The sequence below is a fragment of the Akanthomyces muscarius genome, chromosome 1, assembly GCF_028009165.1.
Source record: "Akanthomyces muscarius strain Ve6 chromosome 1, whole genome shotgun sequence".
Classification (NCBI taxonomy): Eukaryota; Fungi; Ascomycota; class Sordariomycetes; order Hypocreales; family Cordycipitaceae; genus Akanthomyces; species Akanthomyces muscarius.
Genome location: NC_079241.1, coordinates 4,476,974 through 4,504,193, shown reverse-complemented (window position 1 = coordinate 4,504,193; position 27,220 = coordinate 4,476,974). Strand labels below are relative to the sequence as shown.

Sequence of the window (27,220 nt, the reverse complement as noted above, 5' to 3'; positions counted from 1 at the left end):
TCGTTTCTTTCCTTGCTCGGCTCGCGGCTCGTGACCTTCTCTAGCCATGGTGGCTACCAGGCTCGAGTCCCGCAAGTCTCTGCTCGGCGCCGATCCAGGCTTCGCTGAGCAGAGCATGCAGTACCATGAAAACTACTCGCCCAACCAGAACTATCCCGACGCCTACACACAAGACTATCCCAACGGGCCCTACGCACAGCCTTCGCTCGCCCAGCCCACCTACGCCGAAAACTCCAACATGGTGGACCACGACTTCCAGCAGGGATACGCCGCACGCGAAGGCCTGACGTCGAGCCACGCCGTTAGCACCCACCGCGACAACTTTGGCTTTCTTAAGCGCAAATGGCCCGCTGCCTTCATGGCCGTGACGGGACTCCAGGCCATCATCTGCCTTGGGTTTGAAGCGTACGTATATTTTTCATCCCCGCCTCTTGGCGCTCTTCCCCTCTTCCCCATACTCCCGACCGTGTCCACTAACAAGACAATGCCTTCATTAGTTACGTCTTTGGCAAATTCCAGCTGAGTCTCGGCGCCCATGTTGACGAACCCCGCGTCCAGTCGCAATACCTCACCATTCCGACCTTTCTCACTCTCTTCATCTTTGGTTTCCTCTACGAGCTGGTCATCGTCTGGGATGCTCTACGCATGAAAAACACCATTCAAGTCATTGGCGTCTGCATCGCCAACCTAGCCCTTCTCGTCTACACCGCCATCCAAGTCGACCAGATTCAGATGGCTGTTACCGTCCTCGGCGACAAGAATGCTCTCGCGCCCGGCATCACCTCGCATGAGCTCTGGGGCGACATCAAGGCCTTTCTCGTTGCCATCCCCGCCATCATTGCTCTTGCCACCATCTGCATGGCTTTTTGCGCCTGGAAGCTGTATCAGGAATTTGCCTGGGATATCCTCAAGAACATTGGCGCAGATTACCGCATGAAGAAGCGCTTCCTCCACTACCAAGTACGAATCTCCCGCCCTCCTCGCAGCCTGCCAAATACTAACGTGACACAGATTTACATTGCTCTCCTCAAATTCGATTTCTTCTTCTTCCTCGGCTTCATCATTCAGTTCGTCGTCGTTGTCGCCAAAAAGTCCGATCCCGAATTCGCCGTCACCGTCGCCTCCATTCCCGTCACGATTGCTATTCTTCTCGCCGCCGCCTTCTTCACCAAGAAGGAAAACAAGGCTGGCATGGCCGTTACCCTGGTCTTCTACATTGGAGGGCTTGTGTACTTTGTTTTCAAGCTCGTTCGCATCTATCAACCTGGCTACAAGGATCTCTACACGGCCGTTCGAAAATCCTTGACGGCCTTTGCCGTCATCACCATTCTCCTGATCATCCTGACCATTGCCAACGGCATCATTTGCATGCGCAACTTTGGCGCGGGCCTCAAGCCCCATCTGCAGTCCAGCAAAAAGGTCGAGGAGAGCCCTGACGCCATGTCTTTTAGTCTAAACGACGTTAAGGCCACTGTCCCCAGCCGAATGACCATTGACTAGACAGACACTGGGCATGGATACCATTCATATCTACGGATATGAAAGGAAGTGTGCAAGGAGAGACTTTTGTGACGACATGATGACTGGAATGTATTCCCCCACGTTCGTTTATTCGACTTGTTCATCGCCACCCACAGCGAATGTTTCTGGATCTCGAGCTGGCTCTTGCACCCTGAATTTGCTTTCTGGCTTCGGAGTATGAACAGGCCCCAAAAAAGAAACATGATATCCCAAAGGCTTGCGAGCCTAGCCCCGTTCTTATTCCTCTTTTTTTTTTTTTTTGTGTTTCATCTGGAGGAGAAACTTGGACATAGATTATGGTGAATACTCTCTTTCTCTTGTTTTAATTTGCCCTGTTTTCTACCTACGGTACGTCCAGAGGCAGTTTTGTTCTTGCTTCTTGTTGACTTTTTTTTTTTTTGGAAATGTGGATGAAACTGTTTTGACCATTGAGCGTCGCAAAATCATAGAATAGCTAGCACTGTACAGTTGAGGATGGCTCCTCCGCCCTGTATTCATTCCTTGAAAGAATTTTCATTTTACTTATCACTTGGCACTTGCTTGAGAAGGAAGGTGAAGATGACGTGGGAGTAAAGCAGAGGGTTACTACATTCACCATTGAAGAGAGTGAATGAAGTTGGAAATTTCACATCAGTCTCTCTTTCCAACTAGGATTCTGCCTCGACAGCGTGTCTGACCTTTCCGGGGAATATATAATATCAATAGCAAGCAAGGAAAAGAAGAAACTCCATCAAAACTCCCGATCCGTTGAGAAGAAGAAAAAAGCATGGTCATGAATCTGGATGTGCTTCCAGACAAAAAGTCGTTACTTGAACCCCCCCCCTTCGCGTTCCCATCTGCCAAACAATGAAACAAGAGCCTATTGTGAGTGTGGCTGGCTAACACATGCTGCGCCTTCATATCCAGCTGAACATAAACGCCCCCAAAAAAACGAAATGCTACACTTTCCATCTGCGTCCCCTCTTCTCTTCTTGCCCTCATCAAGGCTGCCGCTTGCAGTTTTACAGCGTGATGCGAATGGCGTCCTTGATGTGGCCCTCGGTGGGGCAGTACGGGCACTTGCACCGCGAGCCCTTGGCAATGTTCTTGAGGCTGTCGTTGCATATGACGTGGCCGCAGGGCAGCAGCATGGGCGGGTTGGTCTCGGTGGTCTGCTCCTTGCTGACGGGGCAGACGAAGATGGGGTGGTAGATCATGGACGGCGGGAGGGGCGTCTCGAAGGCGAGCTCGTTCTCCGTCGTCCACTCCGTCTTCTTCTCGCGCATGTACGTCGTGTACTTGATGAGGCGCGGCAGCGCAATGGCGCCCGCCGTGACGGCCACGTACAGCGGCGACTCGGCGGCCAGGCCGAGCAGCGAGCAGAACTCGCGCGTGAACGAGGCCGAGACGTCGTCAAAGGCCGAGTCAATGGCAAAGATGTGGCTGTACGGCGACGCCTCCAGGTTCGGCGCGTAGACCATGGCGCAGCATAGCTGCTGTATGTCGCGGAGGTGCCGCCGCTGGAAGCGCCCAAAGTGCTGGCGGGCGTAGAGCAGCGCGCCCGCGTGCCCGTTATGCGCGTCGTCGGCGAGCCCGTTGACCGCGGGGCCCTTGAACAGCCAGACGTACTGCAGCTTGCACAGCTCGAACTCGAGGTTGCTGCCGCGCGCCTCGAGCCGGTCGTTGTTGTCGTGCGCCCACCGGATCGCCGGCGAGAGGTTGCGGGCCCGCAGCTCGCTCAGGATGCTGTACATTTCGGCAAACTTCTGCTGCAGCCCGCTGGGGCGAGCGTCGAGCTGCGCCGTGATGCTGCCGAGGCTGTTGCTGTCGTCGTCATCCTTGTTGGAGATGTCGGGCCAGCTCATGTCATCGTCGCCGTCTGCGTCGACCTGCGAGGGCGTGGGCGTCTGACGGGAGGAGAAGTCCTGGGCGTCGAGAGGGTTGTCGCGTGCTTCGCGCACAAACGTTGAGGCGACGGAGAACTGGCCTTCGCGGAGAAGATGCATGGCAATGGCTCGGTTGATCAGGGCGGATTGGTCGGCCATGGCATCGGTTTCCATGGGCAGATCACGGTGCGGGAGGGCCTGCGAGGGGCGTCAGTTTTTGTGTGGCGGCGTCGGGAGTGTCGGTGATGGTCGTCATACCTTATCCAGAGCCTTGCCGAATCCTTTTTGTGCTTTATTGACATCTTTTAAATCTGAATTTATCGCTTCGAGCCGGGACTTGACCGGATTTTGCAGCGTCGTCAACGCCATCATTGTTCTGTGGCTATCGTCTTCTGTTGAGCAGTCAGCCTCCAATCGGTACCAGTGACATCACCCGGTTCGTACCAGCAGCTACTTGCTCGCGAGCAGCGCTTAATAAATCGATAATCTTGTCGACATCGTCGATGGCGGCTGTGAGGTTTGACTTTCTCATCCTGGCCAGCTCCAGCAAGAGCGGCCCAAAGGGCGAAGCGGTGTCGTCTGCCATCGCTGGGACGATTTGGCCGTATCACGGGTGGTGGCAGCGGTCGGGGGAGAAGCGGCCGTATTGTCCCTCCAGGGGATGTGGCCGAGTTTGTATATTATCCTGAAATCCGAGCTTGATTCACAGTATGGTCGAATGCAGCAGAAGCTCAGAGATGTACGCACTACGTGACGCAGCAGTAGAAAAGCTCGGGCCGTGCAGAGTGTGTCGACGATTGTCAACCGGGTCTAGCCTGCAGCGACTCTGATACGGCACGGAGTCTGAAGGCCTGTTCTGTTGGAGCTGCTCTGGGTCGAAGTTGGGGCCGGGCGGGCTCCACCGCTGGTATGCAGCTAAGAGGTGGCGGCCTGGCGAGAGCGGGCTTGAAGAGGGCGAGGAGCGCTGGATTCCGATTCCCGAATGTAGGCCATTGTTTTCGACAAACTTTAACTGATGAAGCATGCAAATCCAAGCGCTCGGGAGCACGATAGTGATTCTGCAACAGAGCTACATGTACACGATTTAGCAGCTTTTGTGTGGTCACACGGCATCGGGACGCATGAGACGGCCCCGTTTTGTGCAATCGCCTCGGTATTGCGATGCCCCTCATTGTCACTGCCGCTCCCCAGGGTTTGCCAGTCACCAGTGGCGGTGCGCTACTTGTTAGGGCGTTCGGGGCGGTGCTGCAAGTACCTACCTACCCAGCACAGCGTGGTGCTCCGCCCGCTGTGCCACTGCTGCAAGTGTAGGTACTTTAGCTACGGGCACTAACTTTTGGCTCCGACGCCTCTCCGATGTACTGCCACGCCAAAATGCCAATGCCGTCCTTGGATGTGTTGACTAGTTTCGCCCGCGCGCTCTCACAAGCTAGCAATTACATCACATGCCACTCCGTTGCTCAGCTTGGTGTGACGCTCGCCCGCCTTGACGTCGACTGGCTGGCTGTAAATCTCGCACCGTGCCTTCACGTATTATTTGCGCCGCTCGAAAAATGTCGCTATAGCTCTGCTGTCTGCCTACGAGGCCTCTGTTCACCGTATGTCTTTCATGATGCCTATCCCAGCGTCGCAGGACGGCCGGCACCAACACCAAGAGCCTTCCGCGCCAGCCAGAGGAATCGAGCGTATAAAGACTCGAGCTGGCGCCCGCGATGGGCCAAACCCCTCCACAGATGCGCAAATCCAAGATGCGGCGGCCCAAGCGCTGGCAACCGCCGTTATACCCAGGAGACATGTCATCTTTCCTGATCCCGTAGCCTTCAGGTACGTTGGGTCAAACGCAGCACTTCCGCTCTCTCCAGAGCTGGTACTACGGACAACTGTACTAATCTATGATCCTTTTATGTCCTCAGATTTCTCCAAAACGAACCCTACGTCTCTCTCGTCGAACGCCAAACCTTCCTCTCCGGATACGAGCTCTATCTCGTCGAACAGTGGGCATGCTCTCGAAAATCACCAACCCTAGTAGTAGCCACGCACACGGGCGACGATAAAGACCGAATCTCTGTTGGCATTCTCGCTATACCTGACGATAATGCATTGTGGTCCACGAGATTGCAGCTCTATTTCAATGCTGCCAACCAATACCATGCGCGTCCCAAGGAGACTGGCATGGGACAGCTGCTGGTGACGAACCTGAGCAATTTCCCTTCGTCCTTGACTGTTATACCAGTCCCGGACGGTGATATTCGACGACACCGACAGACATTCATTGTCAATGAAGACTTGAAACGCCTGGGATGCGCTGGCCGGTCAGGTCTCACCCTGACTGAGCCACCCGAAGCGACACGGTCGAAATTTCACCAGCTATACAAGACATCTGAACGCATCCCTTTTATGCAGTCCGTGACAGAACTGGTTAAGCTCTGCCAGGTTGCGCTGTACATGTTCGATAAGCTAGAGCCTGAATACATTGATGGTCTACTTTGCGATGTCACGGAAGCCGCCATTGGCGACTGGTGGACAGAGATTGGCGCTGAACACTACAACTATGAGCCCTCTGATGGCATCCTGGGTCCTTCGACCGTTGCTGCGCTGCTTGGTATGCTCATGGGTGCCAGAAACCGTCTGGGCTGGCAGGGTGCTCCGGTCTCGAAAGATGTTTTCGACATTGAAAGCACGAAGCGCGGCATTTCATACTTTCAGAAAGCGCAAAAGCTGGACAAGACTCGACGGTTAGATAGGCAAACCCTCTTCCGCCTCCATAACTCTACTGCCAAAGCTGCCTCCGGCGAAGGGTGGGGCGTTCAGAAAGCTGTCAACTCGACAGTGACTGGAATCGGCGGGAAGCGAGGTGAAATTGTCATGGACATGGTTTCAGGCAAAGACAAGGGTGGCCTTGCCGACGTGGAAACGCTAGATCTGGACAGGTTTATCAAACTGGCCTACGGAGAGCAATCAAAATGGCTCTGGCATGGCAAGCAACGGAGGGCTCCCCTAGGGTCGCGAGACTTGGATCACGAGCTCGGTGGTCTTTTGCTCGGGCGCAGCGACGTATCAAATCCCGTGTCGCGTGCAGCAACTGCGCCACAGGTAGACGACGAAGCCGCCGTTGGGCGATCAGACGATCTCCAGGCGGCGACGCCCAGCAGAATGGGCACAGGTGCTAGCTATGACAGCTTTGGCGATCGAGACGGTAGCCGCAGGGCTGTTTTCAAGAGCGTAGCAGGAAACGCCAAGTCTGGTCTGGGTCGTATCAAGGATGCCGTGGGGGGTAGCCGAAGAGGGCATGGGCGATGGCCATCAAGCTCTAACAGAGATGATTTGCCTGAACATTTGCAAGGCTTGAATATGGGCATGGACAATGCGCGCAGTTCTGGCATCGTGAGCGGTCCTCCCACGGTGGGAAGAGCATTCACGTGGAAGGAAAAGCCGGAAGAATACCTGGCAGCTCTTCGCCGCGGTGACGCATATGCGCTTCGAGGACTGCAGGGCAACGTCTTGGAACCAGCTTCTGCCGACGCAGCATTCTCTCACAGCGAGACTCAGGTAGGGCATCTACCCAGGGGTCCCGACAATGAGCACCTTGAAGCTCTCGGTGCGGAAGTTCGCGACGAAGTATTGTCGCGGGCACCATCGGCTGTTCGCTCCGCCGTCGACGAGACCGACTTTGAAGGACCGCTGCTAGAATCCGAAAGGACAGGCGACCAAAGATACTTGAGACTGTGCCGTCGACACAGCTCCCCGGCCCCTACCACGGTGGTCAATTACACTCTAAACGAGAGTCGGTATCCGCGACGGCTGTCTTTTTCCAACGCAGAGGAAGCCATCCTTGACTGGGAAGAAATCCTTCCCATAAGCGACTCGGCCGAGAACGATGCCGATGCTGCGGCCGCGAAGGCAGAGATCCTTGCGCAGTTGGCCCAGCAAGTGGACCTGATGGTCAACGGTGTCGGGCCGTGGGTCGGCGAGAAGATCAAGCTCGTGGAGGCGCTCGACGAGCGGTACGGCAAGGACGTGGCGGAGCTGCAGACGCACTACCGCCAGCTCAACGAGGCGTGCGAGCGCGTGCGCATGGACTCGGAGGGCATCATCGCGGACGAGAAGCAGGGCCTCGAGCTCAGCATTAAGGAGCTGGAGACGATGGTGGCACAGCTCGAGTACGAGATCAACGCGCTCGTGTTCAAGGTCCACGAGGTGGAGGAGGGCATCGTCCTCTTTGAGCGGCAGGTCGTCGACGTGGAGAGCCGCGCGGACAAGCTCAAGACGCAGCTCGAGACGGAGAGCTGGCTGCACTGGTTTGTGAGGACCCTGACGGGCGTCGGGACGGGACCCAACATTACACGCTCCTTGTAGGATTTGGGCTTTTCTTGTATCTTTCACATTATAGATTGTTTGATTGTTGCGTGCACGGAGTCCTGGATCATAGCATCATTAGCTTCATCATTTGGCATCTACGTTTGGAAAGGGCGAAACTATTCGGATTCGGAAACAAGCATGTCGTTTGTTTAATAACTGCCAAATATAAATTTCATGGTATTACATGCATACTGTATGGTTCTTTCATAGTTGAGATTTCTATGTGTTTTTTGGGGTACTGGGAAGTGTATCGCGACATGATGCGCCTCCGTGACTACTCCCCGACTGTTTGCATACCTTGTGCAAACTTTCTTCTCCCACACCAAAATCCAACTCTTATCATAATCCGCCCGTCCGAGTCTATTCTATTGTACAGTGATGTGACAAGCTTCATGTCGCCTTTTTTTTTGGTTCTTTCTTGCACTTGTAATATGCCCTTACCCATCGGAAAGGGTGAAGGAAGAGAGCGTCCCCGGTTGTTCGAGATTTCTTGCTGGGTAGGCATATTTCGTTTAGAAGAGGCCGCCGGTGGCACCGCCTCCGGCGCCCTGCTGCGCGCCACCCTGCTGCTGCATAATCTCACTGACCTTCATCGAGGTGTCGAGGAACTTGGCGGTGCAGCGGTCGAGGCAGACGGACTCGCCCTTGTTGAGCTCGCCCTCGCGGTAGTCGGTGGGGATGCACTTTTTCTGGCACGACTTTTGCAGACTATTCATGGCCTTCGTTAGAAAATGTTGGCATCGACTATGCGCAAGCTGGCGTGGCCCGAGGCTTGCCCCCATCGTCAACCGGCCACCGTGCAATCCCAAGTCGCATCGCAAAGCGCTCCGTCAGCTGCGTTTTCGCAGCCAATTTGATGCCAATGGAGGCCGGGGAATGATGCGACGCTAATAAATTGCCAGAGGTTCGTTGGAGCGGCGGTTGTGCTTACCGGTTGTAGGTGTCGGCCATCATGCGCATCTCGCCCTCGACGGCAGCAATCTTCTGCTCTGAGGTAGGTTGAGGGCGGCCCATTCCGAGGAAAGACATTTTGATGATGTTTTGTATACGTGAGATGGGTTGGGAGATGTGGTATAGGCGGCGCGGTGTCGACGATGTTTGTTGTCGGGCTATTGTGTTTTTGCGATGACGGCGATTGCTACAGTAGCTATGCAAGCTTGGCTTCTCCTTTGATGTCAAAATTTCCCGAGCGCCAGCGACTCTGATTACGTGAGGTGGTCTTATCGATATGCGATTAGAATGCACGAATACCCTATATGGACGTCGTTTACGATGAGAAGAGGCTGAGAATATCAAATTAGGTGCTGGAAAGTGCACAACGGGAATGATTTATTTTTCTTAATCTGATTTTTTCTATTTCGGTACCAAATGGAGGCTGCGCGACAGTATGTGTGGTTGAGAGGTCTACCACGGTATCCAGCCGCACCAATGACAATCGCCCATGCAGGGTGCGTTTTAGACGACTGCTATGTTCGGTGCGACGAATAGTCCTCCCACCAGCAGCTTGACAATTATTAGAGAAAACGAAAATGCTAATCACGAGATCTCGGGTGCGTGGAGAGCGTGCAAGGCTGCCTGTCGTTGTGAGTAAACCTGGATCAACAGGCGCGTGACCAATATCACCCGGGCCGGAACGCCGTGCCCATGCCGGTGGCGGATCAGAGGCCCGATCAGGCAGAGCAGGTCGTGTCCCGAGACAAGAGGCCCCGTTTCCCAGTCTTTGTGTAGCTTGTATCGTCGGTCGATTGGAAATAGCACCGGACCTGGAACTGATGGCTGGACTGATGGCTGGGCCCCACTGATTGGCTGGCTTTACTGGTAGACAGACGGGCAAGACGCAGTGAGATCGGGACGAAGCCCGTCTAAACAATGACTGGATTCCTCTGGTTATTACTGGGTATATTAGACTTTGAACCTGCCCCTACTTGAATTCTGGCAAACGAGTCATGTCGTCGTGGTGAGGGCTCCGTCAGGGTTCCTTTTGGAGTAGAGCGGCATCTAAAAATGGCTGTGGGACAGCGTTCGTGTTGATATGGATGACTTCTGAATCGGGTATCAACAACGAGAAAAGCTATTAGTGGGCGGTCAACTGGAGGATTGCTCACCAGGCTGGGACCCTGGCACGGCTAATAGCTCAACTTGGTGCTTGGGGTGGGTGGAGTGGACGTGACAATGGGGGAGGACTGTGAGGTTGGCTTGGGGCGGCGCTGGCTTCAGCGCCCTCTTGACAGGCGGACGAGCCTCTTTGGGGCTAGTCATCTGGAGATGTGAAAACGAGGCGGCGCGCGCAGCGGCAGCAAGCGGTGGGAGACAAGGGATGAGGTGAGAGGGTGGTAACGGTGGGTGGTTGGGGCGGAATGCAGAGTGCAGCTTCGGAAGTGATACTGCAAGCTGCAGGAATACGACGAGGGCGGAAGCGGCTGAGCAGGCGGCTGCAGAATTGTGCGAATTGTTTTCTTTTGAAAGGCTGATGATGAGGCTAGTTGCGAAGCAATGAAGAGATGGACATGAGGCGTAGGAGTCGCGGAACGGAGCGGCCTGGCACGAGAGGTCAAGAGACTTTGGCTAGTGTATTTAGCTGGCGGGGCAGCTGGCCGAAGAAGAGAGAACAGACCAGCTGTTCCCGCGGGCGAAGGCTGCAACCTCGAGGATCCTGCGTGTCGGATAAAGAGGTTAGTTGGTCGATTGTGGGAACAAGACAAGACGTCTTGCTGCAGCCATCGTATGTGCAAAGGGGGCAACTCCGCATTGATACGGGAGCTGGCCAACGGAACGATGGACAATTACTTTTACACTTTGGGCCAGCGTCGTCTTGACTCTGTTGCGTGGGAGACTCCAGCCCCCCCCAAAGCCACCCACTCTGCAGCAGCCTCTGTGCGCCTCCCCGCAAGCCCGCAAGTCTGCAAGCCCCTCCTGGAGTCAAGCCTTCTCCAGAGGTTCGCGCATCTTCGCGGCGCGACAACGCACTCGACTCCAGCTGCTCATTATTATTACAGTGGGTTTCAGCGCATCTGGTCAGTCGCAGTGCCTGCCCGCCGCATTTCAGCCGGAGCGAAGTGGAGTCCACACGTGACCGCGGACCGTCTCGCCATCCAATGGCATGACGCCAATTGCTGCAAGACTCACTTTTAATACGGAGTCGTCCGGCGACTGAACGCTGCTAGCGTGCTCTTTTTACAGGGGACTCACAGTAGCTCACAGGCGCTAGCACTCGCTGTGCCAGTAGCATTTCTCAATTCGCCGTGGCTTGTCCCCGCACCAAGTTCGTGGGTTTCAACGGCCCGGCAAGTGCAAGAAAAATATTTTTATTATTGCCAGGCGGGCAGACAGAGGAAGAATAATACCTAATCTGTAGTAACTACCTAGCCAGTCGTGCCAGTGAAAGTGAACCAGCGAGGCCAGCCAAGCCAGCCAGCCAGCCAGCCAGCCAAGCCACGGCCAAAACTAATCGGACCTTGTCTGCGGACCGCCGCTCTTCTGGCCGCCCGTCAACGACGCCTTGTCATCCTCCAAACCACCATCACCGCCTCCTTCCCCTCCGCATTCGGCCCACGCTCCTCCTCTTCACCACCAACAGTTATATCTCCCGACCAGTGCGACCCGAAAACGCAGCTTTCTTCGCTGCTCTGATTGCCCTACCATCACTTCCCCATACCCTCTCGGCGCCGCATGGACGGATCCTCTGTCGCCCGCGGGGGATCCGCCGCCCAGAGCCCGACAAGCCCGGCCAGCTCCCGCCACGGCAACGGCGCACACAAGCGAAAGAGAAGCACCGGCGGCCCTTCGCACCTCGAGAGCAGCCCCGGCAGCGGCAACGAGGATGACCACGGCGACAATGACAAGAAGCGCCAGCCCGGCGTCAAGCGGGCTTGCAACGAGTGCCGCCAGCAAAAGGTGAGTCAGCCTTCCTTCTGTCTTCCCAGTGGCCGCCCGCCACCACCAACAGCACCACTGCTTGCGCACCAATCGTCACCCATGTTTGCTAACCTGCGCCAATTGCATATAGCTCCGCTGCAACGTCATACAGGATCCTTGGCAGCCATGCTCTCGCTGCATTCGCCTCAAGCTCGAGTGCAAGATCGAGACCAACTTCAAGCGCGTAGGCAAGCGCTCCAAGCACGCCGAGATGGAAAAGGAAATTGACCGCCTCCGACGAAACCTCAACCGCGCGCAAGCCCAAGGATACTCGATGGATGACGGCGACGAAGTGGCCTCGCCTGCTACCACCACCCCCAACTACAATCATACCCGCCAACCCTCTCTCATCTCCGACGAGGCTGTCAACTCCCTCCTCCATCTTAAGCGTGGCGGAGGGCCATACGGCATGCCGCACTACTCTCACGAGCTCGAGACCGTTCGCTTGACTGACGAGCATGTCACACACCTCTTTAACGAGTTCTTCGCCTTCTACCATCCCTTCCTCCCATTTTTGAACCCTGGCCAGCCCCCGGACCAGTACTTTCAACAGCACCCGCTCTTGTTCTGGTCTATTGTTGCTGTCGCCGCGCGCCGATTTGATCCCGAAGGGTCGCCAGGTCTGATCAAGAAATTGTCCGACCCTTTGACCAGATTTCTGTGGACCACCATTGGTGAGGTCCCAAGCAATTACTACGTCGTCAAGGCAATGTGTCTGCTCTGCGCATGGCCTCTGCCCACCAGCACCACAGCCTCCGATCCCACCCACATTCTGTGCGGAGTCATGATGAAGACGGCTACTGGTATCGGTCTGCACCGCCCGAACAACATTCAAGACTTTTCACGAACGTCAGTCGAGCTTAACAGAGAACAGCTGTCAGATCGTGTCACAACCTGGGCCGTTTGCAACATTGTCGCCCAAAATGTCGGAACAGGCTATGGCCAGCCCGCCTCGACTTTATATGACTGGACTTTGGCATTGCGCCCCGGAGATGACGCCGCCTTTCGCTTGACCCCCGAACTCGAAGCCCGTCTGCAGATTGAACGTTTCTGCGACAAAGTATCCAAGGAAATGTATAGTAATGCCAGTGACCCCAGGGGAGTCGCGGGTGACGAGCATCGCGCCATGTTAATGCGCGTCTATCGCCGGGATTACGCAGAGCTGCATGCGTCCGTCATGTCTCAAAACCTAGGCCCCATTGTCGGCCTTCACCTGCGAGCAGCCGGACTGCATATGCGTCTGGCTGGTTTCTTTGACTCGAGCAAGACCCCAGGCTACATGGATGACCTTGTTGGTCTCTGGCGCGCAACTACCAATTTTCTTGACGAGCTTCTGGAAGCCGACAAGGTCACGTCGCCCCGCGATAACTTCAAGGGCACGTTTCTTCTCTACGCCACCAACTTCATTCAACAGATGCTGGTTGCTGCTGCGTTTACAGTTCTCAAGCTCATGCGATCATTTTTCGCCAAGACGATTGACTTTGCGCGTGGTCGCAACCTATTCCACCTGTCTATTCGAGCCATTCGACAAACCAGCGTCGTCAACAATGACCTCCAATGGCGTTTGGCGGAATTGATGGTTCAAATGTGGAACGGTGCGCGCTTGGACGGCAGCAACCCTGCCTTCAACCGCGAGGACGAGACTCCGATTCAGATGGACGATACTTTGCAGCTCAAGGTCCGTTGCCGTCACAGCATGAGTCTTGTGTTTGACTCCGTTTGGAGATGGCGTGAAGAATACCAAGCACAAGGGCGCGGTTCCTTGGAGGGTGGTAAGTTTTCAGGGCTCCAGGCTCAGCTAGGCGAGTCACCAGCCCCTAATCCATGCTTTATCGCGACGATGTCCAATCAGCTAACCAATGATCTACTGCAGCCGCCATGAAGAACCCAACCAACCCAGATTCCGCCAATGAATCTTCAGCCGCATCCTCTCAGCTCGATAGCACGCTCATGACCATTCCCACCCCTACCCCTAATAATATGCTCACCACGACTGCTGCTTTGACGCCGGGCGCGACGGGTCTATCCGCAGCGACGCCCATTACTTCAAACCCAATGATTGGCGGGTACGGCGACGGCAATTTCGACTTCTTCGATCCTCAGCACTGGATGCTGGACGGCCTCCTGGATTTCAACTATTCCTATGTGCCTCCTCTTGAAAGTGCTTAGACTGCACAGAACAAGAGACGCCGTTCCAAGACCCCTGGCGGATGAGGCGCCAAGATTGGTCTTTGCTGTATCTTCCTCCTCTTGTCATTCTTCTTTCTTTTTTTGCCTGGGTCTCGGGGTTTGCTTTTTCAACTTGCTCTTTTATGATTGCTTCGGGGTACTGTTCTGTTTGCGCTTCTTTCTTGTCAAGGTTTCACGGTCTCGCAAATATTGTTTACTCGATCATGATCAACGACATGATATATACTCTAATTAGGCAACTCGCACGCCCACGACGGTCTGTTTCAAAGTACACCATATGAAAGAAAGGATGATGGTACTGGATAAAGGACGAGTTGCTCCTTGACAAGTTGATTTTGTCGTGGTGATGAGTCACACGGTGACTGCTTGAGAGCGGCTCTGTGAGTTTAGCAGTTAGGCTGGTTTGATCTTGGTCATGCCGCTATTCTCAGCCTGGCCGTATTGATTTTGTTATACCCAATTACTTTCTCACTCACACCTACTTTTGTGCTTGCCGTGTCCTGCAGGGCACTGCAAAGCTGCGTCATTGAGCGGTGTCCAAGGTGACGCGGACTATCTTGTGCCACTTTCTGCCTTGGATGTCACTTCTTTCCATGGGTTTATCATTTTATCTGTGCCTTTCTCAACTGCTCTGGTTGTTCTTTTTGCCCAAGATGCTTTGTGGTACTCTTCTTCTTATGTAGACATATTTGTTTCGGTTAGCAATGAATTGTATTGGTTCTTCTTTAAACCGGAAAGCGACCCCTGAAGTAGGTGAAGACAATATTTGTGCATGTGAATGTGCCATCACTGACCGGTAGGCCGACGGCGAGCGGCGTCACACAAAGCCTTGCTTTCAAACAAGGCGGTTTCGAAACTACAGGCAGCCTATCACTATCCAATTTCCATGCAATAGAAAACGTAAAGAGGTTACATCTGCACCGTTGACTGTGTAATATACATGCAAGAATCCTGGTCGCTCTGTATCCTCTACATCTCTCAACCACAAAGGAGCGAGGGCTTTGGGTAAAGCACACGCCCCCCCAAACGTGCAGATTTTGTGTCAAATGTCGTGCAACGTTGTGAAACGTTGTGCAAAGCTGCTTTGAAGTCCGCGGTATCGCGCGACAGCAGCTGGGACTCGAGACTGACAAAGCAGAGACTGGTGTTGTACAGAGCACGTTCGGGAACAACACGCCAGCCACACCGCCAAAAGGGTAAGTGCATAATCGAAAGATGTGATGGGGACACAAACTTCCATGCTTAGTACGAGACATTGTGCGATGAGATGGAATACGGAAAGAAATGGAAGAACTATCAATGTGCTGGGGATGCTATAGATACACGGGCCACCTATCCTCGATGCTCCTGGCGCCTCGGGACGCTACATATAACTAAATGTACATAGCATGGTAATTATTCTACTTTGAACGCGCTAATATATATTGCACGCGAATGTATCTACCCGTAGAACAAAGAAAAGGCAGGCCATAGTCAAGGCCTGGGCGGTGGCCAAGCATCTGGCCGAAGTGGCAGGTCGCACAGAGCCACTTGACTGACGGGAAGGCGCGAGAACAACGCATCGCCAATCCCGACGATTAGGATATACCGCTTTTCTATTGAAAAGAATCATCGCCTGCCATCAGTCTTATTGTCCGCTGCCTTCCGACCTCAAAGAAAATATCCGAGTTTTTGGGTAACGCAGCCTGCCGACGAGCAAAGAACCCTTGGATCCGCTTTGGACGGTCGCCCGCAGAGGAAGACGGTCACAGGATTACACCAGCGAAAAAAGGGAAATGCCGAAACACCAAAGATACTTCCTTGGTAACTCTGATGGCGGAGGCGAGGTGCATGTCCTTGGGCCGGGATCAACGCACATACCAGCAGTCATGTCATTGTGCCTAGTTTTGCCTTGCAAGGACGCTGGCCCCCCCGGGGGAGGGGGGTGAACGGAAATCGAAGGAAGACGGCGGTGGCAGTTCAACTAAGTTACACGGAAATGCATGCCAGGCTGGCAGTGCAAGTGTACTGGTAGTTGTACGTGACTCTGGGCTCTGGTCTATTGCATTTGCCAATTTCTTGTCAGTCGGTCGCACGGCCGCCTTATTTAGACGGGGAGGGCGGAGCGAACTTGCCGACTGTCGGCTTGCCTGGCTGGGCAGCCTCCTTGGGCTGAAGCCTGTCGTGCAACGGAAAATGAGAGGTTGCGCAAGGCTTCGTAGACGAGAACCAGGTAGTGCAATTGGATAGACCGCATCAAGTGCTGACTTTGTGCGCTGCGTGACTGCCTTGTGCTCTTGTGCTTGAAGCATTGCTGCCGATATAAGAAAAAGAGACATTGCGCTTCCAAAGGGGAAAAGACACATCTGCATGGAGATTTTCGGGCTTACGAGCTGCAATAGGCCTTTTCTGCGACGCTGTGAAACGTACAGAGAGCGCTGGCGCTCGCTTTGGCTGGAGAGTCAGTTGCGCCCTCTCAGACTTTGTGTACAGAGAAAACAAACGCAAAAATCTGCCTTGCAATCAGTAATGTGACATGAACGCATCTTTGCCAGAAATGAATTATTTAGTTTGCCGGCTCAAGCATCACGGCGCATTCGGTCGCATCGTGGGCCAGTGGCCGGTCTCGTAAGACGGCCGCATACGGGATTGACAGAGACGTCTGCCTTGTACTCAACCTCGCCGGTTTCAGATTTCGATATACATATAGATTTCTTCAAATTAAAGAGTTCTTCATTTCTACTTCACCTGGGTCATTAGACACGCGACGAACCCCGAAGCACCCAGCTGTCACGATATCCACACTGGCTTTCTGCCCGGCCTGCCACGATGGCCGCAAGCTGAGCAGGGACCATGTAGCAGCCAAAGAACAGAGCATCTATTTTGGGCAGCACAGACTAGACCTTTCTCCATGCTGGATGTAGCAGCTGCCAACCCGCAGACTAACCGTCACCGGTGGCGAGGCCCCGACAGAGTACGGAGAGCTCTTTTGCCCAATGGGTGTGGCCAACGCACCTCCCGTACGAAAAAGGCAGACCGTCATCGTTCCGTTTCGTCCGCGACCTCGTGAAGGAACTTTGGGACCGCCAGGAGGGGGCGTGTGCATCGTTCTGTGGAGGTTTGTGGCTTTTCCATTGTGCAACCAACACTGAGCCGCCCTTCATCATCACGGGGAGTGAGGCCGCAGGGGGCGTAAGGAAGCTAAAGCCCATGGTGGTGCCTAATTCGCTCATAGAATCTTTGAGAAAAAAGCGCCCCCTCCCTTGATGGGCCATTGCGCCCGTTTCTGGGTGGCTGCACCGGCAATTGGGGGCATGCGAGTCGCTAAAGGGGAGCGAGAAAGCTCGTGGCAAGATCGTGCCGGTAGTTATGCTGGTGATGGAGGGCCTTGATAAGTGACAGCCACAGTGATACAAGATGGTAGCACCTGTAGCGTCTTGTAGAACTTGGACATCGATGCGTTTGGGGCTGTTGGCGGCGAGTTGCGGCCTCGGACGCGTCGTCGTGGAATCCCGACAGGGGATGGGTCGCATGTCTTCCGGTGTGCTTGAGATCCATGGCAGCTGCTACGAGCTTTAGCTACCGATGGTAAAGAACACTGGAGAGGCATGGGTCAGGACTGCCAGTGCCACACGATGGCTGGCGCCCCTCCTGTGTCGTGGAAGTGTTGACACCATCCGGCGATTCGCCACAAACACGCCCGAACCCCCCCCGCCAAGTACCCGTAATACTGCCCCGATGGTCTTATTTGTCCTAGTAGAGCGAAATTCATTTTGTCTACGAAGGGGGTAAGAAAAAGGTAGTATCGCGCCCACAGTAGATGACAGTGTCTCTACAGTAGGTAGAGGCAGCCACGTACTTCGCACTATAAAGTGAACTACGAAAGTGACTACGAGTACGAGCCGGAGGCGATTTGCTCTCATGGAAATTGAATCACAGAAGGATCACAACGGTAAATAGTCCTAATTTGGCATTCTGTCCGTTGTTAACCTAAAACGGATAAGGAGTCCACGGAGTGCCTCATGGCTATGGCAAGAGCGGGGAGACGCACCTTTGTTCACCCTCCTCACACGGTGGCGCAAGGTGCTTGAAATTACTGGAAACCTTGTATGAGAGCAAGGAGAGCGTTATGGCGGAGACGCCTTCTCTGACAAGCCGTGCGTCGTAGCTGTCGACTCGAGTAACAGCGGCGTCAAAAGCACCCCTCGGACCGCACTGGCAGTTGAGAAACATGTCTCCAGAAAGGCACACCCGCACACCTTGCCCACGACAATAATGAGATTCCGTGGCGCACAGCGGCCATCAAGAGCCCCCAAGGCTGGGGGACGCGATCCGAATGTCTCTGCTAGCAGTGATCACCCGGTGTGGGCGGCTACGCTGGACAGGAGGGGGGCCACGGCACGAGCCCACGCCACGGATCAGAAGGCCAACCATCGAGGCTAGCAAACCTTTTCCCTCTCCTCGAAAGACTTTGAGGGCGGATCTTGTCCCACACCTGGGACAGCTCTGGGTCCCTCGCAGAGCGCCACAGACACTGGCCAACGGAGCAACCAGGCTGCCCGTGGATACCGGGAAGAGCTCGGCGGCCACGCTAGCAACGACAAGTACAGAATAGAGGTGCTCTGCCAACTGCCTAGGCTTTTGAATCGCTTTCAATCGACGAGCAACATGTACATGTACTCTGCAATGCTACTCTGACGAGGTAAGAGCGCGGGAGCCGGTGGTAGCGCCATAGTTGTTGGGCCAAGCTCGCTTTTCTCGCTCCGGTAAACGAGGAGAAGGGGAGAAAAAGCATTGTTCACATATGCAGTGTTCTCTGGCCTGGGCGGCTACAGTGTACAAGGGAGGGGCGTGGTGCAACATTACCTTTCTTGGTCCAGGTTTGCGGCGCCGCGAATACGCCGTGAGCTGGGCGCTTAAAAATGGGAAAGGCTCAATGTAAATCGACCGCCAGGGCCAACAAAATAATCGGTGAGAGACGAGCGGTCATAGTCAAATGACAAGAAGAGTGTCCGCAGGAGGATAACTTCCGAGAATTTTGTCGCCTACTGTCTGGGCGAAGCTCACCAGTGTTGGCGGACACGGCCGCCGGACTCCACGAGGCCGCTGCGCAGTTCAGATTAGACCGCTTCCGATAAAGGTTGATGATGCCTATACAAGGAGAGTACTACGAGAATGAGATTTCGGGAAATTGATGACAACTTCTACGCAGCCCCGGCAGCACAAGGTGAGCAGCCTGTCCACCGCACAGGTCGTAGACTGCTTCTGCACGACAGAATTCGTGGCGAAGGATACTGTGATCCATACTAAACTCGTGAAGTCGCAGAAGGCTTCTACTAGGAGCCTGGAGCAATGGAGCAATGCTCAAGAAGACTTGTCCGTGGCGCTGGATCGAAGGCGTGATGCTGAGGGGGCCAGAAACGGGAGGGGGCCCAGATTGCAGTAAGCCATCGTGGAAAGCACGTCCGATCTGCGCTGAATAGGCTGACTGCAGAAAGTAAAATGCCATACAATAACCCGTAAAGGATGCCGGATAATTGCGTATGGCTTTTCTCATCTGTATTTCTCTCGGCTCGCTTGTCAGGCGGGCGGGTTACGTACAGCCCTGGGCAAAAAAAAGCCACGCCGCAGCTAACAGACATAGCGTCTGCGCTGGCGTGCATCACGGTGCAGTGGGACGACAGAAGAGCAGAATCTGAGGAAGAGACACAATTTGTGACGATGATTGACAGTCAAAGCGAATGAAGACAAGAGTGTAAACGCGCGCGTACAACGTACATGCTTTGTATCCAGTTGGACTCTGGAAGAGCCTCTAACACGAGCTCTTCATTGGCACAGGAGCTGAGCTCCAGTCTCTAGCAGGGTAGTTGGAAGTATCGGAGTTGGCAGGGCGAGGTGTGGGAGAGCACATACAGACAGACCAGGAGGAGGAGAGGAGGAGCGGGGAGGGAAGGGCGCACTGAGCAAAGGGCCGACAAGGGCAAGGCAGAGCGAAAGAGAGAGCGTGTGGGCGACACAGGCAACAGGCAAGCAGGCCAGCGGCTTGGAGGGGGAAAGACACTACTGGTACAGGGCCGGGGAAGAAGAAGAGGGGACGGAGCGGAGGAAATGCAAAGAGCAGTCAACCAGTGTGGAGCGTGTGACCTGGAGGGGCGTGTGTCACATTTGCCCCTCTTTCATCCCTGCTAGCGCGTCCCGGCAATCTGGTACCCTAAATTAGCGCGGTGGAGTCCCATCCTGCCTTGTCAGTGGTCGGCTACGCGAAAGTTCGCCAGTAGTGTCCTGTGGCTACTCCCCCCTCTTCCTCGTTCTTTGTCCTTGGCTTGGGAGGCCGAGGAAACTTTGGAGCGCATCTAGATGCACCGAAGCCTTCTCGGGGCACTGGCGGGCAGGGGCCTAGGGAGGGTGGCGGCGTGTGTATGGCTCACGCTTCGGCCGAGCGCGTCCACCCATCGCATCGCCTTTTTTTCCCGCATCTATCCCGCTGATTGACGTCCTGTGGTAGGTCTTTGACTCGAAGCTGGCACTGCAGCAGGTACTATAACCCCCCGGAGTTGACTCAAGATCGATACAGTGGCTAAAGCCATGGTCCCATACGTGGGTGTCGTGCTCAGTTTGATGTAGCTCCGGAAAGATGAGAGCATTACTTTATGTCAGACTCTTCCTGTCAAAGCCTACCGGTCAGAGATGCGCGAGAAGGCTTCTTGTGTAGCAGTGCAGTGGGATTTCCAACGTTGTCGCATAAAGACTACGACGGTTGGGGTAACAGACAAAAGTACCGGCGATGGTTCCTTGCGTCGCCGGCCAATCGCCGTCCTTGGATAAAGATGGCACATCCAAGCTTTCAGCTACAACTAGGTTGCAGAAGCCTTATGGCTCGCAGCAAATCCCGCATCTGCTGCCACGGGACTCGGGCTAGTGTCGCGTGGAGGCTGCAGACTGGTTCACACATGCCCACGTTTTTATCTGTCGTTTACAGGGCTCTGTAAGCCCAGTCTGAGGTGGTAATTGGTCGTGAGCCACCAGGGAAGAGGCCAATTTCCTCAAGCAAGGCGTAGGTAAGCTCGGACATTGCTACTTAGGGATGGATGGATCCAGATAGCCTGACTCTGCCATGGCTAGAATACAACGGGAGGCTGTGAGGGGGGCGATTGCGAGTTTTTAGGCTCGATAGTAGGAGCTAACGGGGGCAAGATCGATCTGGGCGGCGGTGAGGCTTTGGGTTTTGATCTGAGGCAAGAGAGTTCAGCAGCAATGCAGATTCCGCCCCCGACTGCAATCCTTTGAGGGGGCAGATGAGGCTGCTGATGCATTACTGCGACATAATTCGCCAAAGCAACGACAGCGGACGGCCTGAATTGAGTAAGTGATAGCGCAAACGGAGACTTGGATTTACTAGACCCCATGTTGACCATTTTCTCCCACAACCCTGTGCTCGTAGAGGCGAGAGCGCTGTTTGCTTACAGAAGACAGGTCGAGACACCCAAGCCCTACTTTAGGTGTGGGTGTTGATTGCTTGGTTGGGCCGCTCCGGCGAGGCCAGGTGACACACCCATCTTCACCTAGCGCGTAGTACAAGTGAATATCAAAACGGAACAGGCTGCGTGCCATTGGCCGGGCCCAGAGTAAGAAGGTGGGATAGCACGTCGTAAGCGTCGCCGGGACAGGCAAAGATGCGACAAAGCCACCCTCATGTTGAAGGGCGGGCGGCTAGAGCAGAAGCAGAAAAGCGCGCATATGCCTTGGTCATGTTGCAACGAGCTTGGGCTAACAAGGGCCTGGTGAGAAGATGGCGGAAGCGGTTATCGCAAGCAAGCCGCGGTGAGAGCAACGGCTGAGTTGGAGCTGCGGTGTGCGTGCAGCACCCCGTGTTAATCGGAGAAATGCAAGAGGATGAGTCGCCCTGGACCCAATGTAAACGGGTACAGCGAAGGAGGAATGCTGTCATTGGCAATGAGCAGAAACACACGGCGCTGGTGGCATTTTGCGCGAGGTCTTCTGAGCGGGCAGCGCCCAGGGATTGCTGCTGCGCCCCAAGGGGTCTGGAGAGACTTCCCACACCACTACCAATCAAGCAGCAGTCAAGAGTCGGTACGACCAGCCCGCGCATGCTCCTGGGTAGTACAGTGTGGTGGCCATTCCGTCTTTATCAACCGTCTACAGCCGCCTTTTGGTTTGTTGTATGATACTGCTGCTCAGATATCCGAGTATATCGGCATGTGAGCTTACCGCCTGGTGACCTTGTGGGCGGGCCAACTGCCCCGACATACGCGCCTTCAGCGCTCAGTTCAGTGGCCCACTGGGCTGCTACAGGGCACTGCCCCCCTGAAAGTCCCTGATGATCCAGGCCTGGAGCCACTAAAATGGGCCGATGAGGCAGGTGCAAAGGGCGCCTGGCTGTCTTGCGACAGCGCTACCTACGCAACCACGCCCACAGTTACGCAGGTGGCAGGACTGGCACAGGCCAATGTAGGTAAGCAAAGGCAGGCAAGGCAGGCCCCGTTGTCCACCAGGGCTCGTCCTCTGCCCACCCGCATCCAACTGGTCCAGACGCTTCCGCCGCCACGGAATCGCCATCGACCATCGCCCATCGTCTAGGCCGTTTTTCTCGATCCCAGCCCACGTTGATTACGCTCTGCTGCCCAGAGGCGACCGTTCGTCGCCAACCCTCGGCTTGCTCGCTAGGCCCGCTCATCACAGGTCCTGCGTTTACACGCCAACAAAGGGACTGTCGGCTGTCTTTCTCTGGTAAGCTAATTTGTAGATGACGCGAGATCAGGTTGTATCTAATTCTGCAGAGAAAAAATCAGGCCTTGTCTGTCCATTGGGGAACTATTTTTGTCTCTGTTGATGCATGCAACGTCGACAAACGCCTGCCACGTCGGCGCCACCAGAGCTACCAATGCCCCCTCTAGTACAATAACACCATCAGATCAGACAAATTACTGTTTCTCTGTCATCCGATATCTTCGAAAGCACGAAGAATTGTACTAGTTTTCATGTGCAGCTCCTGGTTTCGGCGTTGCAGATGCTTCGGCCACCCTGCAGCCCTGCTCCGAAGGCTGCTCCGCAACGATTGATCAACGAGACGAATACAGCGGTGTGCCGGCACCAGCCCCTTCTGCTCAGCCCATTCATCTTCTTTTGTTCCCAAGCTCAAAATAGAACTACAAACAGCGTGGCCAACAGTTCTTTCCCCCTGAAGAGCTACGAAAACTAGCGGAAGTGCCAATGCCCGAGGCAGACGCTATACTGGACCAAAGCAGAACGGATCAGAGAACTGATCCATCCGCACTCGGTCTCAAGGCATGCCGTTGCGGGAATGGTCTACGGCGGGCCTCGTCCAGTTCCTTCGTCGGAAGCAGTCTTTTGCAAAATCGGCTCTCTAACGCGTTCACCTTCCATTATCAGCTAAGTTGTGTAAAGACAGCGCAGGGGGGCAGGGTGCTGGAAGCCAGTAAGAGCCCGCCTCGTAGCGCCCGTGAAATGCGCTTGTCGGCCACTGCCAACTCACTAGCCGCTCGATGACGAGACAGAGCGAGACACTTGTCGCTCTGAAGCTGTGCTTTTTACCGAAAAAGCAGACGAGAGGGGGAATACATCCGCTACAAATCTTTACCATTTCGTTGCAATGCGCATCTGGTCGAGAAACAGTGGCAGCCGTCTGTCGCGAACCGAAAACGCACTTCGCTTGCGTGCTTGCTGTGGACCATGCACCCCCCCGTTTAGCCCCAAGCCGGAGGACTTTCCGTCAAGTTGGCCTTGTATATCGATTTGCGATTTTCGGCGCGTGTTGCGTCTGACTCAAGCCCACACTTGTTCAGTCGGTTCGACAAAAGAGATCGTGCCAGTCTTTTCCTAAGGCTCTTCCTGTCTGTCTCTGGGGTAGTTAGCGTTCGACAGTGCTTGACTGCGAGCCTGATGCGCCAGCAGCATCCACCAACAAGAACCCCCCTCCCAAATGAGAGTAAAAGCGAGGAAGCCTGAGTGAGGTAGCTTCTCCACCGGAATGCGACTCTACAAGCCTGAAAGACAGCAAAAACGGCCTAATAATAACACTGGTACAAAGTGCAGGTCGACTAGCCCGACAGTCGTCCTAACGCAACCCCCCCCTTGTTCCTCATCTTGGAGTTATTAGCTCATGGCCCCGGTTGACCTCGTTGCCAAGTACCAGTAGCCTGTAGAGCTAGACAGCCTTGGGGGTGTCTCGTCCGCGGTGGGTACGAGTCCGTTGCTCAGCGGCTATTGCAGCATCTCTGCTCGCTGATGCTCATGCACAACAGCCAGCCTTCTCTGGTTGCTCCTCGCACCTCGCCCCTCACGCCCCTCACGCCCCTCCAGGTCCATGTCCATGTCCATCGTCAGTCGTCAGTCCTGTCGTCTCTGCGCTAGCCCATCGCCCGCACGGCACGATAGCAGTGCCATGGTCAGTCACTCCGGCGCGCCCCATCGTGGAAGCTTGCAGGTCCTTGGTGCAAGACGGACGAGTCGCACTGCTTTCCGTCGCCTGGCGGTCTTCTCCCACGGCTACGCCTACACCCACCCCTCCTCTTCCTCGTCCTCGGCCTGTGGCGTACGCCTCTCCTCGCTGGGACACCCCCCGAGGTACCATGGACTTTTTTGAGTACTTGGAGACCCTGGTCTCTACGCGCAAGGGTACTGCAAGTCGCCTGGGGCCAGGGACACCGGGCCCCCATTCTTGCCTCGATACTAATAGGCAGAATGTCGCGGCTTATACATACAAAAGACCGCCGCCGGGCCTCTCTTTCCGTCCCTCGTGAACCTTTCTTTCAATCACTCCTGCTTCTGCCTCTCTTCTGCCTTACCCATACTCCACTGGGCCTGCTCAGACCTATACTGGCGGCCGCGACCTCCATAGAAAGGCAGACTTCTTTCTCATCCATGCTACCAATCCCGAGCAGCTCCCACTCGTCTACTTATGGCACAGTCTGCTCTGCATAGCTCGATTGAATAAATCCTGTCGACATCCTCCAGCAAACTCCCCTTCTCATCCTCGTTACAGCTCGCAAAGCATTTTTGTCCCGTCACTCATACAGAACTTTCGGTCCGACCTTCCACTGCCAGTGCAACCCCCACCTGTCTGCACAACCTCGCTGCGGCTCGGCTGCCATAACCTAAGCTCGCCGCGATAATGCTTGAAGCGACGTGTATGGACCACCTACAATCCAACGGCCATCTCCCCAGCCCAATGGACATGTCCGATTCCTTAACCATAGAAGCTTCCCCGCCATCCTCTGACTACCCGGAGCTCCTTTCTTTCTCTACAGTAAGTGTTCTCAACGTGCACTCGATTGCCCTTTTTGAGGTAACATTGTGCGCCTGGCTCTTGCTAATTCAATCCATTTTCTGAGCAGTCCTCTTCCTACCACATGGGCGCCGACTGCAGCTTACTTCTTAGCCCCGTTTCGTCTGTGGCCTCACCACCGATGCATCATGTTGTGAAGCAATTCGCCATCTTCCCCGACACCGCGCTCAACCACCTACCTAGCCCCCCCAACAGCGGCAAGATGTTCTACCCCCATTGGAACACGAGCTTTGGCCTGGATACCGGCCCCGGTCCCAACGACGACGTTTCGATCCCGGCGGAATTCTATATGCAAGAGCGTTGTACTCCAGATCCGGAGTCCTTCCTTGGTAGCTACTCTCTGTCTGAGTCGCAGGGCCAATCGATGCTGAATCAACCCGCTCCTTACTTCGCGCCCATCCCCCAACTCGGCAGCAATGGCCCTGTCATGGTGCACAGCAACCTTATACCGCCCAAAGATAGCCCAAGCACACTGGAAACATCCTCTGAAGTGAGCACGCCGGGCGAAGAGGCCAACGTCGAGAATGCGCCACCCAAGAGAGCCTCAAGAAAAAGCTCGATTTCTACAGCTCCGGAGGTCAAGAAAGCGGAGGCAGAGACAGATTCCGATGCACCGGATGGCGCAGATTCTCAAGACGAGGCCTATTCCAGTCCCGGCCGCGACCGCAACGTCGGAGCGAGGAAGTCAAGAAAGAGGGCGGCTCCCAGGAGGTCCGCCGCCTCTCGCCTCCCACCAGTGGATGTCGAGGAGTACAAAAATTGCTTTGGTGACTTGGTTGCACCTCAGCTCAAACCTAATTGCCCGAGAGAGGAGCGCTGCATCTTTAACTCGCGATGGAAGCACCGCGACAAGAAAGGCCAGGACATGTGGGATAGTATTCAGGAAGACTACTATAAAGAGTTCGGAAAGGAACAATGCAAAGAGACACTTCAGATGAAGCTCACTCGGGGCCGCTCCAAGTACATCCAGTGGCTGGACAAGGATGTAAGTCAAGACATGCTTCTGCGACTGCAACTGTTACAGAGTGCTAACCGCCGCATCGGCATTTTAGGTAGAGCTCTTTATCCAAGCATGGCAGAATGTGGAGCGCAACAGGTACAAGTTAATGCTGGAAGAATTCTTCAAGCTCGGTGGCTCGCGCAACATGCTTCTGAATCCAGGCGATGCTGAGGTCAAGGCAGTTGTTGATCTGGGGCTGGAGGAGAAAATCTACGTTGAAGGCATCAATGAGACGGAACTTCGACGCCGCTGCCGATTCCTCACAGGGAAGAAGAAGGCCGGAGGCAAGAATACTGAGGAGCCTGGTATTTCATACAGTGGTTCCTCCTTGTACGGTCAGGAGGTGGACGAGGATGAAGTTATCAACCAGGTGGTGGCCAACCAAAGAGACGGAGCGTCGCGCAAAACTTCGTCACTACGACGCAAACGCAGCGACGCCAAGCCAAGCCAGGGATCGAAGAGGATCAAGTTGGAGAAGGATTAAGGTGGGAGGTTGAGTACTCTGCTTTGATGCGTTTTCATTTTCATATTTGTTTTCGTCACTTGGACTGATTAGACTGCTTCATCTTCCCAACGAAGAGACTCTGCTATTTGTTTCTATTTTTCGTTTTACCCCGTTACGGTTTTGGATACTTGAAAGTACATGATTCTTTCACATTCTTTTTGTATGCTTATGAAACTGGAGAGGAAACTTATTTTCATGGCTTGTGCTGCTATCGCATGGCTGCTGCTATGCCCCATATAGGCGTCTTGGAAGTTGGACAGGCTTCAAATGGGATGTTTTTTTTTATACTTTCACTCGCTAGCCTCTATACTTATTGCACTTTATTCGAACTGAGCATTGCCGTCTTCAATCGGGTCATTTGTGCAGAAGGGACACCATAGTCTCGAGCAAGAGCCCCCAAACTGGGGGCAGCAAACCAGGCGTTGCGATGGAGCTACCCAAGGAACCCCTGGGCGTTTTTTCCCCCTTTCTGCAGACACCGATAGTTGCCGAGTGGGTGCCGCTCTATTCACTTGTTACAGTACTCTATGGTCCGATAGGAAGGGGGGGCGGGGGCTAGA

At 54.7% G+C, this 27,220-nt stretch overlaps 8 protein-coding genes across 9 annotated transcripts; 5 read left to right on the top strand and 3 right to left on the bottom strand.

Moving 5' to 3' along the window:
* Window positions 1-46: 46 nt before the first annotated feature.
* LMH87_006528 (uncharacterized protein) lies at window positions 47-1,500 on the top strand (the record flags this gene model as incomplete). The annotated part of the gene is made up of 3 exons (XM_056204431.1): window positions 47-405; window positions 498-960; window positions 1,012-1,500. 3 exons carry the CDS (start codon window positions 47-49, stop codon window positions 1,498-1,500), a joined length of 1,311 nt encoding a protein of 436 aa, XP_056059789.1.
* A 1,022-nt stretch (window positions 1,501-2,522) lies between these two features.
* Window positions 2,523-3,972, bottom strand: LMH87_006527 (uncharacterized protein; the record flags this gene model as incomplete). Its single annotated transcript, XM_056204430.1, has 3 exons — window positions 2,523-3,584; window positions 3,645-3,778; window positions 3,831-3,972. The coding sequence occupies 3 exons, from the start codon at window positions 3,970-3,972 to the stop codon at window positions 2,523-2,525; spliced, it is 1,338 nt and encodes a 445-aa protein (XP_056059788.1).
* A 1,026-nt stretch (window positions 3,973-4,998) lies between these two features.
* On the top strand, window positions 4,999-7,742 carry LMH87_006526 (uncharacterized protein; the record flags this gene model as incomplete). The annotated part of the gene is made up of 2 exons (XM_056204429.1): window positions 4,999-5,210; window positions 5,300-7,742. The coding sequence occupies 2 exons, from the start codon at window positions 4,999-5,001 to the stop codon at window positions 7,740-7,742; spliced, it is 2,655 nt and encodes an 884-aa protein (XP_056059787.1).
* A 515-nt stretch (window positions 7,743-8,257) lies between these two features.
* Window positions 8,258-8,774, bottom strand: LMH87_006525 (uncharacterized protein; the record flags this gene model as incomplete). The annotated part of the gene is made up of 2 exons (XM_056204428.1): window positions 8,258-8,453; window positions 8,677-8,774. 2 exons carry the CDS (start codon window positions 8,772-8,774, stop codon window positions 8,258-8,260), a joined length of 294 nt encoding a protein of 97 aa, XP_056059786.1.
* A 940-nt stretch (window positions 8,775-9,714) lies between these two features.
* On the bottom strand, window positions 9,715-10,004 carry LMH87_006524 (uncharacterized protein; the record flags this gene model as incomplete). Its single annotated transcript, XM_056204427.1, has 2 exons — window positions 9,715-9,788; window positions 9,851-10,004. 2 exons carry the CDS (start codon window positions 10,002-10,004, stop codon window positions 9,715-9,717), a joined length of 228 nt encoding a protein of 75 aa, XP_056059785.1.
* A 1,410-nt stretch (window positions 10,005-11,414) lies between these two features.
* Window positions 11,415-13,829, top strand: LMH87_006523 (uncharacterized protein; the record flags this gene model as incomplete). 2 transcript variants are annotated; one of them, XM_056204425.1, is made up of 3 exons in its annotated part: window positions 11,415-11,639; window positions 11,752-13,432; window positions 13,534-13,829. In XM_056204425.1, the coding sequence occupies 3 exons, from the start codon at window positions 11,415-11,417 to the stop codon at window positions 13,827-13,829; spliced, it is 2,202 nt and encodes a 733-aa protein (XP_056059783.1). The 2 variants fall into 2 exon arrangements, with proteins under 2 accessions (XP_056059783.1, XP_056059784.1); XM_056204426.1 differs by having other exon boundaries at window positions 11,752-13,462.
* An 8,108-nt stretch (window positions 13,830-21,937) lies between these two features.
* Window positions 21,938-22,744, top strand: LMH87_006522 (uncharacterized protein; the record flags this gene model as incomplete). Its single annotated transcript, XM_056204424.1, has 4 exons — window positions 21,938-21,947; window positions 22,177-22,298; window positions 22,530-22,577; window positions 22,628-22,744. 4 exons carry the CDS (start codon window positions 21,938-21,940, stop codon window positions 22,742-22,744), a joined length of 297 nt encoding a protein of 98 aa, XP_056059782.1.
* A 2,237-nt stretch (window positions 22,745-24,981) lies between these two features.
* LMH87_006521 (uncharacterized protein) lies at window positions 24,982-26,639 on the top strand (the record flags this gene model as incomplete). Its single annotated transcript, XM_056204422.1, has 4 exons — window positions 24,982-24,997; window positions 25,070-25,116; window positions 25,205-26,140; window positions 26,208-26,639. The coding sequence occupies 4 exons, from the start codon at window positions 24,982-24,984 to the stop codon at window positions 26,637-26,639; spliced, it is 1,431 nt and encodes a 476-aa protein (XP_056059781.1).
* Between the last annotated feature and the right edge of the window lie 581 nt (window positions 26,640-27,220).